This window comes from Tupaia chinensis, unplaced genomic scaffold (genome assembly GCF_000334495.1).
Source record: "Tupaia chinensis unplaced genomic scaffold, TupChi_1.0 Scaffold144022_1, whole genome shotgun sequence".
Classification (NCBI taxonomy): domain Eukaryota; kingdom Metazoa; phylum Chordata; class Mammalia; order Scandentia; family Tupaiidae; genus Tupaia; species Tupaia belangeri.
Window position 1 is genome coordinate 542,489 of NW_006203874.1, and position 15,996 is coordinate 558,484.

At 59.9% G+C, this 15,996-nt stretch overlaps 1 protein-coding gene across 1 annotated transcript in view; it reads right to left on the reverse strand.

The window, feature by feature from the left end:
• Window positions 1–15,996, reverse strand: part of LOC102480694 (uncharacterized) — a 22,992-nt gene that overhangs the window by 5,881 nt on the left and 1,115 nt on the right. Inside the window, exons 2-3 of the mRNA XM_006165778.3 lie at window positions 9,026–9,150; window positions 6,556–6,687 (exon numbers count right to left, since the gene is read on the reverse strand). Coding sequence (XP_006165840.1) covers window positions 6,556–6,687; window positions 9,026–9,150 — 257 coding nt within the window. The remainder of the gene's footprint in view (window positions 1–6,555; window positions 6,688–9,025; window positions 9,151–15,996) is intronic.

Sequence of the window (15,996 nt, forward strand, 5' to 3'; positions counted from 1 at the left end):
CCCCCCGCCGCCCCCGGGCCCCCCCCCCCCCCGTGGGGCTCTCGCTGTGGCCGCAGGCATGAGCAGAGGGCGGGGCTCCCAGCTCTCTCTGGCAGGTGACCTGAAGCAGTGTGCCCCATGCTCTCCGCCGGCTGAGTGCTGGCCAGGACGGCCACTCGCACCCTGGCCAGTGTGCTCGGAGACCTTGTCTGGAGGCGGCAGGCAGCAGCCGAGGTCCACACGAGCGGAGCTGCCCGTGCACTCGTGACACCAGGCACGGCGCGCATCCCCTGGGTCTGCGTGGACATACACCGAGGTCTCCTTGAAGGTGTCGGATGGGCCTCGGGGCCAGAAGAGAAGTGCCGACAGCTCCTCCAGACGCCACTCACCCCGCGGCAGGACAGCGAGCTGCGAGGGCGGCTCCCAGCCCCGGCCCATGCACGGGCGATATGGGTCCTGCTGCAGGCCGGCTCCAGTGGCGCTGCTGCACAGAGTGCCCTGCCCGTCCAGGGCCGGACGTCTGCGAGAAGAGGTTTGGAGACCCCTTCCACCTGTGCCTTCTCCAACAGTTAGAGCATGGGGCGGCGAGCCCTGCCTCCGTGCAGGACACCTCCCTGACGCCACGTCACATGCTTCCCGACACTGTGTGCATGGGGACTGCGGAGCATGTGGCCCGTCCTGCCTGGGTGGCTTTCTTGAGTGGTAGTGGCTGGTCCTCACGCCTGGGGCCCCTCCTGTCATCGGCCCAGAGTGTGCACGCTGGCGGGGCTGGGGCTTGGCGCAGCGCCCTGGGTGTGCACCTGAGCTGGGCTGAGTTGGCCAGGGCTGCGGTCTACGGTGCTGAGTGCCCTGCAGCTGCCGACGGCATGGTCGTGTGGGCACGGTGCTGGACAAGCTTGGTGTCCTGATGGTAGAGAGGCAGGAGGACCCCTGGGCAGCTGGGGGAAGTCGCACGCGTTGGGGGTGAGCTGGAGGGGTGTGGCTGGCACACACGTGCACACATGGCGGGGGGGGCTCACCTGCTCGTTTCTCCTGCCACACTGTCAACTTCCAAACGTGTCACAGCATGCATGGGTCCCTCCCGTCCTCGGCAAACATGTACGTGGCGCTCTGGCCGCTGTAGGCCACAGCAGTCAACAAAGCCTCTCACCAGCGGCAGCGACACATGGGGCAGCGACAGACAACAGTCGGCACCACCGAGCTGCCCCTGCCAGGTCGCCCACACCTGGGCCTCGCAAGGTCTGCTCCTGGCGGCCATCGGAGAGTGGGAGTGAGTGTGGTGGTCAGGAGGCCGGCCACGTGCCCGGTGAGCATGGGCCAGACAGCTGGCGGGGAAGGGCCTGCCCTAGCCGGGAGGATGAAGAGCCCAGAGCGAGGCCAGAGCGGTTGGCCTGGTCTCAGGCAGTTCTGATGCGGGGTCTAAGCCTGGGTTCGACTTTGAGAACGAGAACCGGGCTCGGCAGTGCTGACCGACATTGCTCCATCCTCGCACTTACCCGGGCTAATCACACGGTCAGGGCCACACTGGTTTTCGGGAAACCCGCCCGCTGGTGTGGGCGTCCACACCCTCACCACGTCAGACACAGCCCCCCTTCGTCTCAGGCTTCACGCGAGTTCCGACACGGACGCCACCTACACGGGAACGGAGGGTGGGCACCCCGACAGCAAGAGCAGGCTTGCCCAGGACACTGCTGCCCGGCGGGGGCGCCCGCCTCTGCGCTGTGCAGGGCTGTCTCCGCTGTCTTCAAAACGAAAGGGGCCTGAACGGGCGCCTCGTCTCCCGGCCACGCCCCACACTGCTGTCTGCAGACCCTCTGCCAGCCCAGCTCACGCCGGCCCAGACACTGTCCACGAAGACACGGCACCAACAGCCCGGGCGCCTCGCTCCATATCAGAGAAAGACGCATGACGTCACAGACGAGTCATGCTTTCATCTTGAAGGAAAAGCCAAAATAACCTTTTGAGAGCAGAACACCATAGGAAAGTTATTCTTCCTCATCCGTGCAACTGGGAGGTAATTATAACAAGTATTTGCTAAAGTTCCCCCAAAACATACCCCTCCTGCTAAGTCAGCACTGGGACCTAGGAGTTGGACGAGGCGGACAGAACGTCCCGCTGTGCCCTGCCCACTCTCGCCGTCTCGGGGAGCTGCTGAACACGCGGCGTCCAGGTCTCCACTGGCCAGGCATGGATGTAGTTGTGGGCTGAGTACAGACGTGGAGCGATTAGAGCACAGGCCAGCCACCAGAAGACAGGAGGCATGGAAGAAAACGCCTTCGCTCCACTTGGAGGGTGCCTGTCCGTGCCCACCGCTCAGAGGCTGCACCCGACAGAGCTGCCTCTGGGGGTGTCCTCTTAGAAGGGCCAGCGTGGGCATTTCCTCCCCCACAGGCAAGCACTGATCGCACGGACTGCTCCTCGTGCGGGGGCACATGGCTGTGGCCAGCATACCCCCTCCCCGACGCTGGCTGCACCCACGAGCTGGGGCCGGCCAGGCCACCCTGCCGCAGCCTCGGCCCCCAAACACAGACTTGCCACGTCACCAGCTTTTCTTACCTTTTGGGCTGTTTTCAAAGATGGTTTGTGAAGCAGTGGAAAATAATACAATTTCTCATTTCGTGAAGTCAGTTCTCACATCGCCCCGGGTGTTCTGGACCCCTCTCAGCCTTCACGTGTTTTTATCTTTTTAATCACAGTAAGCCACCGCCATGGGGCCTGCTATTTTTGGAAGTAGAGAATGGGACAGCGAGGGCCTGAGTGGCAAGTCACGGCTTTAATAAAACATGACCCTCCACTGCGCGGCCACGCTGACAGCACTCTGCGTCCTCGTGCAGGACCTTCGGCCGTTAAATCTGAATTTCCCACTGGTCGCTCCTGCCTCATTAGCCGGAAATACCGCGTCCAGCTCCACGGCGCGGGGCCCTGGGCTCAGCCGGACCTGGGACAGGCTTGGCCTCGGGCGGGTGGGCGGGCTTCTGACCCCATTCTAGTCCGCCTGGCCGGAGCCCTGCCCAGTGACTGCGGGGTCCTGGCTGCACCACTTCCCAGGGCTGTTCTGTGCTGTGGGGAACATTCCCGGGCCAGCCAGTGGCCTCATGGTTAAGGCACTGGACCCCATGCGTCTGACTGTGTGGTTTGTGTCTCGGGCCCAGCAGCTTCAAAAATGCACACGAGTGTGCGTGTGTGTCCAAAACCCCTACAGGAGAGTGGAGAAGGGATGGCAGGCGTGGCCACCCCTCTGGGGCTGTTCTCGTACTCTCTCTCTGGCAAGCACGTTCACCCTGTAACAAATTTTTAAAAAAAAATTTAGAAAGGGGAACCAGCAGTTAGTGTAATGGCTATGTCGCTGGAGTCCCACGTGGTCGACTGCGGTTTGAGTCCCGGACCCGGTGACTTAAATTCACGCTGGGTGCGTGTGCGTGTGTGCCCAAGATCCCGAGAGGAGAATGGAGGAGAAGGGATTGCGGCATGGCCATCCTCCCTGGGGGGTGATTTCTTGCTTTCTGTCTCTATGTCTCTCTCTGTCTGTCTAGCATCCTATAGCAAAAACCTCTCCAAAAAAAAGAAAAAAAAATTAAAAAAAGAAAGATGTAACCCCAATAGTGAAATCCCTATTCATACTGCATTATCAGCGAAAACGAACATTTCACGGGCCTCTTTATTAGCCTAAAACCCAAGGCAGAGGGGCCGAGGGCCTGGCGCCCGCGCTCTGCTGTGAGCCGCCATTGCCCTGCTGTGGGCCACAAGGGCCTTCTCTGGGAGCCGAGCTGAGGCCGGTGGGAGCTCAGGGTGACGGGTCCAGCAGGCAGTTTCCTGCTGTGAAAGCATGGGTGGGCCCGGCCGTCCAAAGTTGCATGTCCCCCCAACCAGCGCGGCCCACGCACACAGGGGCTGGGTCTGGCTGGAGGACGCTGCTTGTCACTGAGGCCATGTGGCCTGAGAGCCCGGCCCCACGGCAGGGGACATGGAGCCACCTGCTCAGTCACGCGTGACTGACGGAGCCCTCAGCTCGCCCCAGAGCTGGAGTGTGGCTGGGCGGCGGCCTCACTGGTCGTGCGAGGAGACGCACGGAGTTTATAAGGGCTGCACTGGGGAGTCGCAGGGGGACGCCACAACGGACTGGGGGCTGGGCTTGGGCCAGGACAGGCTCCCCAGGGAGGGGAGAGCCGGGGGCCCTGTGTTCCGCACAACACCTCACCCCACCCTCCCTCCTGTGCGGGCTTAGCTCACCCAGGCCCACTGCATCCAAGGCTCCATCGCCCCCAAGCCGGTCCGTAGCCACGGGGTGTCTAAGAGCCCGAGCAAGATGGAGACAGCTAGGAGCCACGGCCACGGCCGTCCTGTCTCAGAGCTGAACTGCCTCAACACCAGCCTGGGGCCTGAGCTGTTCCGCCAGACAACATGTCTACACCCACGGACGGAAGGGCACGCTTTCCTGCTTGGACACACTTAAGACATCCATACTTCAAGAAATGATTTTGTACTCACTTTTTCTAAATTGAAACAAGACCAGAAACGACATTCTGCTTGAGCCTTGGGCACAGCCTAGAACTTCTCGGGAGTGTCACGAGAGGCAGAATTTAGGGCAGTGAGTGAGACCACAGACGAGTGGGGCAGACCCAGGACAGCCCTCCCCACTGAGGTGCTCCGCTGGGGCAGCCTGCCTGCAGTTCTGAGCAGGACAGGCTGGTAGCTCCCGCGTGACCAGCTAGGTGTGGGGCTCAGGTGTGCAGCGGTCCCCAGGGCCCCCACCCAGGGCCGAAGCTATCACCTGGCTCGGCCGTTGGCACTGCTCAGTGAGTGGACCCTGCATATGGGGCAGCGGACATCGGGGAAGGATTAAAGTTCACACAGATCTTTGTTTTCGCCGCCATTTGTAAGCAATGTCCTTTTTAAAGTACTATTTAAACATTCCTTTTCTCTGCAAGAGAGAAATGGGCCTCCTGGGCAGCCCCCAGGCAACGCAAGCCCCTGCCAGCCCTGCGGCCACCCAGGCCACCACACGCTCGTGAACCACCAACCACATGCCCTCATGCAGATTCCAGCACTGCAGAAGGCGTCCCACTGCTGGTCTCGATGGGAGTCTCCCTGTCCCGACCCTGCCTGGCAGTCCTGTCAGCGAGACCACGCGTGCACACCCCATGTCTGGCCTGAGGAGGCTGGGCCAGAGCTGAACGTGGGCCTTGCAGGCGGCCCGCTAGAACGGCTGCTCGGTCAAGGCCTGCTGCATTCCGGTCTCCCAGTGGCCCCGAGGCCCTGCCCATGTCACAGGCCAGACCCTAGGCAGGCCGGGCAGGATGGTGGGTGAAGACAAGCTCCTATGCCATGTGATTTCAACAGGCTGCCCGTCGGGTCCGTCTTGCCGACAGCAACACAGCTCTTCACTCCGCTGTCTCACAGGGGCTTCCTGGGCCCGCAGGGCCTCGTGGCCTCCCCATGCCTAGCCAGGTGCCCAGCCCGCTCTCGGCTTCCTGCCCTCCTGGTGAAGGAGCCTGTGCCGACCCCCCGGGCACAAGGGTGGGGGGTGCACGTCTCCCCGCGAGGCTGCAGTGTGCTTGTCTGCCCCCGCCCACCAGACAAGGCCGCCTCGAGTGAGAGTGTGCGTGTTGATACCAGCGACTCGGCAGGACCCGTTTACTCTAGAGACGACTGAGCAGAACGGTCACATGAGGCCTGACCAAAGGACAGCGTGTGGTCTTGAGCACCCTGACCCGGGCCTGGCCCAGCACAGATCCACACACTGGCACACACACACGTGTGTACATGCAGTACATACGTGCACATTCACAATTGCTAACATGAAAAACCACAGAAGTGGGGAGTGAAGTCAGAAAATGCAGCAAATGAGATCTGTCCCGTCTTCAGGACACGCTGACCCTGCAGGGAGAAGCCCCAGGATTGAGTTTTTGTGTTGATTATCCAATTATTAATCATTACAGAGGCCGCTCCAACAGTGCCCATAATGAGCAATTCATCAAAGCGTATGAGGTGCCACGGAGGTCGCCCTCGGTGCACAGGGCTGTCGGGCACCGGGCAGCGTGGGCGCTAATCGAATCAGCCGAAGCCGCTCGCACGCGCTCTAATAGACTTTGTGTGATAAAGTGCTCCCGGGGGATTACCAGAACGCGGGGCATGCTGCCTGGCCTGGCCAAGACCATGGCTGGCACCCAGGAGTGCCCGGCGTGTTCTCACAAACCACCTCTGGAGGTCCTCCTGTGAGCCGGCCACTCCAAAGCCTGGCAGCCCCGGGAGGCAGTCCCAGCTTTGTCGGCCCTCACCGCCCTGTGGGACCCCTACGGACCGGAGGTCGCCGGCTGGCATGGTGCAGCAGCCCGCTGCAGTCCTTCCGGGAACCGGCTCTCGGCCCGCACCTGCATAAGCAAGCCCCCCGCGTGCCTTGGCTGCTCTGGCACCACCTGGCACCACACGCTCACTGCTGCCTGGAGTTGTGACCTTGGACCTCGGACCACTCCCCGGCCTTTAGCTGCTCTCCCGATTGCACCAATCCCACAGGGGCCAGAGACCTGAGGCCTCGTGTGGTCCTGAGGCCACAGGACAATGCTGGCTTCACGTCACCTTCTAGGAGTTGAGCCAGTCTCTTCCCAAGCCTCAGCGGTACAGGCAGACCTCCCCTCCAGCTCCGGGCATCCACTGCCAGGTCCGCTGAGTGCCCTGCCGCCGACCTCCCGTCGCTGCTCTGTGGGTGCTCTTCATTCCCGAGGGCTCTGAGCCCTCCACGCGGAAAATTCAGCATGATTCCTTCTCTGCTCATGTAAACTTGGCTTCTGAAGAAGCCTTAAAACAAGTATTCAGGCACCAACACGTGGCAGGTGGTTAAGGCAGCTAGACCCCACGTGGCTGGCTGTGCGGTCTGAATCCTCGAGCCTGCAGCTGGAAAACACTGTGCGCGTGCGTGCGTGTGCGTGCGTGTGCTCCAGACCCAGCAGGATGGAGCAGCGCAAGAGGACGGGTTCGGGGGACCATTCCCCATGGCGCCTCTCCCTTCCCCTCTGTCTGTGACCACACGGACACTGACAGCCATCTATCCACATACATCTCTTCAGAGAAGAGGCTGAACACGCATGCAGAGGACACGCTAAAGACCTTTGCTCACAACAAGCGCTCGTGCAGCCAGATGGCAACTGAGACCAGCAGCACCACGTGTGCTGATGGGGCTGGAGCCGCCAGCTTCGCATGGGCTCCAGACCGTGCTCACGGGGAACGGCCTTGCCCTGACAGCACCCAGCCAGGCGTGTCACGGGGAGGCGGCAGCCCGGCCAGGCCGCAGGGTCTGAGCTTCTGCCGGCCTCGGGAGTCCCAGGCCTGCCCGTAACTGCCCGCGGTCTGCCTATGCTGGGACGTGGGCAGGCGGGCTGTGGTCAGATGTGCTGTCGGCCACCGTGGGACTGCCACGTCACCACAACCATCAAAGCCGGTTAGAAGGAGACCCCCATGCCTGTGAAGGCGCTCCTGGAGCACAGGGCTGCTGTGAGGGGCAGGCAGTTCTTCGTAACGTCCACATTGGCTGTCCAGAAGTGACACTGCAGGGCTTTCCGGAGTCACCCAGAGGGTTGCGTAGCTGCCCGCTCTCCTCTCTTCACCCTCCCATGTGCTGCGTGTCTTGGCCCACCCGTGCCAGTGCTCATGGCCAGACCGAGCCCCCACGGCGCTGTGCCCTGCTGAGCCAGCTAGTCCGACCAGCCTCTGGCGCCAGCCCTGCAGGTCTGTGGATGCGGGCAGCAGGTGGCTCTGCCCTGTGCTCAGCACAGGGTGGCCGTCGACACAGTAGGACCCACAGTCGTGGCCCTATTTCCATCTGGCCCTGAGGACAGAGAGAAGCCAGAGGTAGAACAGTTTGGGGGTGGGATGCAGGTACCACATGAGGGCCACGACCAAACTCACTCTGAGTCCAGGGAGAAGCCGGAGGTAGAGCAGTTTGGGGGTGGGACGCAGGTACCACGTGAAGGCCACGACCAAACTCGCTCTGAGTCCAGGCTCTCAGGGAGACCCCATGTCCCCAGAAAGATGCTCGCTAAACTGATAGACCGTCCACTTCCCATCTGCCGCTGCACTGTGACACTTCAGTTCCACATCGTCACGGCGGGACACCGCGCAGAGATGGAGGGCTGGCACACAATCCCGGGGAGACCGCCGTTTCCATCTGAGCAAAGAGCTGCAAGAAAGCGAAGGCCACGCTGAGGGGGTGATGACAGAGGTGGGGGCAGGCGGGGCAGCGCGCAGACAGAAGAGCAGCGGTGGGCGGGGAGCACACACCAGGCTCGGACAGGCTCGAAGGCGATGCCTCTCCTGCAGCCACCCTGAACACCGGGCTAACGGCTGCTCTGTGGGCGTGGCCCCGATGCTGGTTCCCTGGCCTTAGCCCTGCCACCTCATTTCCTGCACCCGCCTCTTCGCTCAGCCTTCTGCCAAGAGGAAATGGCTCTGCTGTGCTGGGGCCAGGGAGCCCAGAAATGATCCACGCCGGCCAGCTGCTGCTCCAGGTCCCCCGTGCGTGGACCAGTTGACTTGTCGCACAGCTGCATTTACGTCTGAGCCACATTCAGAGGTTGCGGCCAGCTGGCGGCAGCCTCTGTGGGGGTTCCCTGGGTTGCCGCCGCGAAGGCAGGAGCCCACCACAGCCAGCAGCAGCCCCTCATGACAAGCACGTCCCCTCCCAGCTGGGCTGGGCACGAGGACCTCTCACACCCCACATCCCCAGGCCCTGGCTCAGTCCCCAGGGACGTCTGGGGGAAGAATGCCCGCACCCCCTCCCTCCCCTCACACCACGTGGGGACTGCAGGGTCTGGCTGGGCTGGGGCAGGAAGGCGTGTCCGCCTTGCCGTGAGCTGCACACGCACCTTCTGCTGGTGACCCTGAAGCCTGTTGGAGCAGTCTGCAGAGAGCCGGCCCAGGCCGCGGACCAAGCCACAGACAGACGCGTGTGGGCTGAGAGCCACGGGGAGGCGGAAGGGGCTTTCTGGCCCAAGTGTCAGAGCAGGAAGCAGAGGAGCCCCCTGAACCTGCCCCAGGAGCCCGCAGCCCCCACCTGACTCTCCCCTCCCCAGGGGTGCCGAGCAGAGCCCGGCCGGCAGTCAGAGGGGGCAGCTCGGCGGCTGTCCAGGCCGCTTCCTGCCCTGTCTGCAGCAACAGCTTCTGGCAGCCCCGATAGAGCTACAGGGCGGGACCTCGCCCCGGGAGGGAAGCGGCTGGAGGATAATGCCACCGCCCTCTGCGCAGGGACCACTCCTGATGACAGAGCCCCAACTGCCACCCCTCCCCAACAAAGACAGCCTGGCCACATGGCCCAGCCGAGATAACGCCTAGGGAGGGGGAGTGGCCACTGCCGGGCATTGTCCTCGGTATCAGGTCCTGATTAGTGGGGTCCCCAGGCCCCCCAAGGGCCTGCTCAGAGGGGATGCACTTTTCTCACCCCTGATGTGTGCAAGTGTGGTTCCTCTGGAAGGCAGGGAGACCCTGGGCCAGCAGCAAACCACAGGGGCTAGGGCCTTCCAGCATCCACGCCTCAGGCAGGAATGGAGAGCTCTGCGGCCTCAGGCTGCCCAAGTGCATGCCTCCAAGCTAGGCCTTAACTCAGTGAAAGTGAGCGCACAGGCTCCCCGCCAAAGCCCAGCTTCGGTGTGTTCTTGCTGTGGAGAGGAGAGCTGTGCTAGCGCTCCCAGAAGGACATGGCCCGTGGCCGCCATGGCCCACGCCACGGCCTTGAACCCCCGACAGTGTTTCTGTGCTGGCCTCAGGTGCGGCCATGGGCTGCCCAGGCAGAACACAGCTTGCTGGGCTCTGGCACGGCAGAGAATGGGCAGCCGGGCCCTCCTCAGGAACGAATGGGCCGTGACAGGACAGGGCAGGCACCCGGGCCTGGCCCTGCCCAGCAGACGTTGCCAGCCTCAGCAGAGAGCAAGCCCTGAGCACCGTGGACCCAGTCCAGAACCTCACGGTCTGAGAGCCTGGCCTAGGGAACAGGAACCACCAGGCCAGGGTGGCAGCTTCCAGAGCCCTTGCCCTCTGCAGGCACAGCCGCCCGTTCCACTGGCCTCCAGGTGTGTCTGACGAGGGAGGCCCTGGAGTTTGGTGCTGTGCGAACCAGCTGCCCTGACCCCAGCCTCTCCAGTTAACGCAGCACTCAAGCTGGCTTCAGGGGGCAGTGCCATGACCCTACCCTGTGGCCCGGCCCACACGACTTCAGGGCAGCTGTCCTGGGGCCAGGGGGCTGCCCGCCAGGTGCACTGCTCTGGTCTCCAAGGGAGTTTACGGGCCTGTGACCTTCACCTTAGGCTGGTCTGGGGGCATTTCCATCCCCCAGAGGCCCCTTCATGCCCACCTCCTGCCATGCCTGTCCACCTGCTCGCCAGGCCAGGCCGTTTCCTGCTCCCAGAGTCTCGCCTTAAGTGGGCATCTCATACAGAGACCTCAGGAGATGGGGCCCTCAGTGTCTGGCTCCTCCACTGAGCACCAAGGGTCCAGCTTGGGCTGTATCTTGGCATGGGGCGCAACGTCCTCCTGTGGGCGTGCCCCACTGTGCCATCTACCCGGCAGGTATTGGGCACAGCAGTGGCTTCAGTGCTCTGCACACACCATGACGTGCTCTGAAGAACACGTGTGTGCAAAACCTTCGTGTGGACGTGTGTCTGTGCCTCTCCAGGAGGTACCCGGATGTGGGACCGCTGGGCCGTCTGGTCAGTGTTTCAGCTTTCGGGAACTCGCCATCTCACAGCCCACCGGGAATGCCCATGTTTGCCCAGCCGGTCTCCTTGGGGCCTCGCTCACCTCCCCACGCCAGCTGGCGGGCATCTCCCGTGCGCTGGCCGCCCACACATCCTCTCTGGAGAAGAGTGCGTCTTCAGCCCCGAGTCACTCTCGGAGTGAGGGCGCTCCTTCCAGTCTGGGCGCCGGCCCCGCTCACACGGCTGTCGGAAATACCATCTCGGTCGCCGCGGTCTTCTCGCTTTCTTAATGGCATCTAAAAGCCTTGAGTTTTGATTTACCACGTGTTTATGAACTGGTTTGGTGTCTAAGAAGTCTGCCGAATCTGCAGTCTTGAGGATGCTCCCCCTTATCCCCTCTCACCTCCTCACACGCAGGCGCCCACTGTCCAGCCTCTCTGGAAAGCTCCCCTCCGCCCAGCTAAGCCGGGCACTGTTTCGGAAGCAGACGTGGGGTAAACTGGGTGTGTTTCTGGGTCCTCAGCTCTGTGCCCGTACCCACACGTCTTTGCCAGTCGCACAGCCTCATTAAAACCCAGACGTCCGAGTCCTCCAGCTTTGCTCTCCGATTTCAGAATCGTTGCGGCTCTTCTGGGTCGCTGAAGCTCTGTACGGATTTTAGTGTGATCGTGTCGATTTTCTGAGACAAGCGGAGAAGCTGGTGCTGAGGCAGAGGTGGCGCTGTTCTACAGCCAAGCCTGAGCAAGGCCACACACGCGCCGCCCTGGCGGCCATCACGGGCAGCCGGCGTCGCTTGGTGCAGTCAGGTCTTGAATTCTCGGCAATGCTCTCATTTCTCGGGTATGAATCCTTTACTTCTAATCCCGCTCGTGCATTTACTCAGTAGTATTTTACTCTTAAGGCTATTGTAAATGGGACTGTGACCCGATTTCACTTTGGGACTTTACATATGTAGAGAAGCAACCGCCTCGTACCGGCCTTGCGTCTCCCAGCCCTGCTGAGCTCCCCGGCCTTCACGGTGGCTCCCTCTGAACTCCCGGCTTTCTCAGGCCCTCCACACACCGTCGTGCCAACTTCCACCTCTGCCCCCGTCTGGGTGCTGCCGGTGCTCTCCCCGCCTGGAACCTCGAACCCCACACTGAGCGGCCCCTGCCGAGCGGCGTCCCACCTGGCTTCTGCTCTGGTGGAGGGCTTCCGTCTGCACCACAGGGCGCGGCGTCCCCTGGGGCTCCACGGGCTGGGAGCGCCCGTCTGTCCTGTCCCAGTGTGGACAGCTTTACTCCTGCGGGGCGTGAGCCGTGTTACACACTGTCTCCTCGGACTGTGCAGCCACGCCCTCTGTTCTGTGAATAGGTTCAAGACTTGCATTTCTCGATCAGCTGACCGCGGCGCTGGGCAAACCCCGCTCCTAGTGAACAGCCCGTCTTCACGCCGTTAGATCAATTAACTAGTATTTTCTTGTAGGTTTTTGTCTCTGTTCATAAAAGCAATTAGTCTAGAGTTCCTTCCCTGGTGGCGCCTTTATCTGACTTCCGTGTTAGGGTTAGGTTGGCCGCAGAGAATTAGCTGGAGAGCATTCCTTCTCCCACTTTCTGGATGTTTGTAGAGACCTGACACTGTGCTCTCTTCTCCTGATGCTTCATAGCTTTCACCAGTGGAACTGTGTGGGCTTGGGCCCTTCTCGAGGGGAGGCCTGAAATCGCCTTCTTTTCTCTGCGTGCTGTAGGTCTGCCTTAGCCGGCCCGCGGGAACGACCCTGAGCTGGACTCCTGCTGCTAAGGGCTGCGAAGCCCAGAATGAGGCTGGCCCTCGTGCCACGTCCCGACCTGTGGAGAGGAGGGGACGGCGTGTGCAAGGAGCCACCTCGGGGGGCATCGCTTCTACGAGAGCCTGCTCCCACAAGAAGGGGCAGGGAGGCCCCAGACCCCAACGCCGCCCACCCCACCGAGTGCCAAGCAGCAGCTTGAGTTCAGGGGGGACACACACCCACAGCAGCAAGGTCTACTCACACTTCTTGTAACTGTCTTTCTAAGAATTTTTCATTTCATCTAGGTGGTCAAATATATTGGTAAAAGGTTTTTTATAGTATTACTTTATAATTTTTCTAATTTCTGAGGGAATCAGTGGTAATGTCCCATTTTTATTCTGACTTTTCATCATCAAAGTAATGAAAGCTTTCATCGAATTTATTGTTGCTTTCAAAGCTCCCTTTGGGGCTCCCTGGCCTTCTCCTGGCTTTCCGTTTTATTGTGTTCTCTCGCCTCTGTTATCTCCTGTCTTCTGTCCACCTTGGCTTTAGTCTTCGCTTCTTTTTAAAGATTGTTTAAGGGAAAAGCTTAGGTGACTGATTTGAGGGCCAACTCATGACCTGGAGGTTAAGAGAGCCGGGCCCCATATGGCCAACCACATGTTTTGAATCTCAGACCTGTTGGGTTGAAAAACATGCTAAGCACATGTGCATGCGTGCCCCAAGTCCCCACAGGCAGACAGGACGGAGAAGGGGCTAAGGCTCGGCCATGCCCTGTGGGGTGGGTAAATGCTCCCCCTTTCTCTTTGGCGAGAGCATGTGCCCACTGGTAAATAAAAAAAAATTATTGAATTGAAATATTTTCTTCTAACACAGAAATTTAAAGCTAGACACCCATCCATAGTACAGATTTGCCTCAGGGACTTCGATATGCTCTAATCTCATTTGCAGTCAGTAAAAATATTTTCCAATTTCCCGTGTAGTTTTAAATTTCAACTACGGAATATTTTCGAATGTGTTGTTTAATTTCCAAACACTTGTGAAATTCCCGTTTCTGTTACTGATTTCTAATTGAATTCCATTGTAATCAGGACTAGTATTTTAAACGCACTAAGGCTTGCTTCATGGCTGAGTCGGAAGTCTGCCCGGGGAGCACTCGGCCCCTGCCACGCCTTGTCGATCAAGCTGGGCGAAGTTCTGCCATTTTCTACCTGGTTCTTCTACACCGCCATCGAGAGTAATGTATCCAAGTCTTAAGCTATTATTCTTATTTTGTTTCTTTTTTAAGATTTTTGTTTGTTTTTGCCACAGGGTATATCTGCTTGCCAGAGGAAGAGGGAAGGTAAGAAGTCGCCCCGGGGTGGGGTGGCCATGTTGCAATCCCTCTCCTCCACGCTCTTTCTGGGATTGTGAGCATCCACGTGCCTGGTGTGACTTTGAAGCCGCCAGGTCTGGGACTCCAACTGCTGTCAGCCGTGTGGGAGGCCAGCACCTAACCCCCACGCCAGCTGCCGGTGCCACTGAGTTACTGTTATTGAATCGCCTACCCCCCCTTCAATTTTATCAGCTTTTATTTCATGCATTATAGGAGTTTGTTGTAATGTGTAAATGTTCACACTTGTTAAATCTTCCTATTGTGTTTCTTTTCATCACTTCATAATAATAAAAAGAAAAACGATCACTCTCTTTGCCTCTAGTACCTTTTTTTGTCTTAAAAGTTCATTTTGTCTGACACTAATATAGCTACTTCAGATCGCTTTCGGTCACTCGTTACTTGGCTGTTGGGGAAGCCTTACGTATTCTTCTTCTCTTTTTTTCGATGCAAAAACGCGTCACGCCTTTCACGACTCCCAGCGCAGGATGTCTCTTCTTCACGCTTTTACTTTTAACCTACTTGTGTCTTTACATCTAAAATACGTTTTTTGGGGGGCAGTAGATTATTGAACACCATTTGTTCATTTGAAGTCAGCCTGACAATGTCCCCCATCTTTACTGGTGTGCTCAGTCCCTCGGCGTTACTGTGATCTGGCACACTGAGTCAGCTGGCTCCGCCGTGTGCTTCCCACGTGGGATCTCTGGCGTCGCGGCTGGGGTGTTCCCATGCTCTTCCATTCCTGCCCTCCTGGGTGTTCCACGTCTACTCCCCGTGTATCACTGAAACGCATTTTTTGACTTTTGGTGTGTGTGTGTGTGTGTGTGTGTGTGTGTGTGTGCATGAGTGAAGTAGTTATTTCCTAAGTGGTTCCTCTGGAGATTACAATACGTATCTTACTCAAAACAATCTCCTTCAGATGAGTGCTTGGTCCCGACAACACCGGGACACTCTGCCCTGCTAGAACGTCCTCCCCTGCTCCTGCCGTGTGCTGTTGTCACACACATGACCTCTTTACACATGACAACCTATCGGTTTTCACAGCTGTGCTCCTTGGAGCTGGGGAGGGTGGAGTAGCCACATTGAGACACAAGACCCCCTTCCTACTGAGGCCTAGCTTTTCTAGACTAAATGCTTTTAATGTGTCCTGTCCTCATGGGTCCTTCCAGATTCCAAGATGGGATCAGGCAGCCTGCCAGGATTTTGCTGCCTGGGGCCTTCTGATGGCCATGGTTCTCCAGCATTCCAGGCCCCAGCTGGCTTCTGCCCCTGGAGCTGCGGGAATCCTCTCGGCTCACACAGGAGAGCTGTACCGGAGCTCAGTGGCCCGTTCATGAGCAGGGCTGAGATACAGCCGAAAGCACGGTGAACCGGGTGAGGCCAGCTGAGGGTGCCCCATCCCAGCACGCACAAGACTCCGGGCAGGGCGAATGCCATTGTCACAGCCTCGGGTTCCTACTGCATGGTGAGGTGGTGCCGGGTCTGGGACACGTAACTGAGGAAGTGCACGTGAAGGTGACCCCTCCAGTGTCAGGGCTCCTGCGCTGCTGCCACCGGGGTCTCTCTGGCCGGCCACATGTCACGGACAGGTGGTTCAGGATGTGGAGGAAGATGGCTGCCCCCATCCCATAGCCTGGGCCCTTCTCTGCATGGGCTGGCGGACACCCCGAGTCAGGCAGCCCCATGCAAGAATGTGCTGTGCACGGGAAGTAGGGGAGTCTGGACAGCGGGCGGGGAGCCCTGGCCGCCTCGCACAGACATAGCTGTCCGACAGCTACAGGTGGCGCCCTCCCTGTCCCCGTCGCCACCACCCCAGGGACACCACCCTGCCACAGCCCCAAGTACAAGACTCAGGACGTGGCCCTGGAGGCTGGGCTCTGTGCATTCGCGCTGTGGGGATGGGCACGAGGGTGTATCCGTGCTCGGCCCGGAGAGTTCTGGGGAGAGGCTCTCTCTTCAGGGAGGGAGCCCTCCGAAACGTAGGTACAGAAAGGAACCCGACCACCCCAGGACAGGCCGGGGCCACGCGGGTCTGCGGTGGAGATGCTGCCACGGCAGGTCTTTCTGTGAAGACCTTAAGCTATTTGTGGGGAAAAGCGAAGCGGGGGCCACACAGGGGGGACAGACGGCGAAGGACGCAACACGCAGACCTGACGGTTCGCTCGTTGGGGCCTGCCTGTGGAAATGATGGCACAGACACACGCCTGCACACGCCC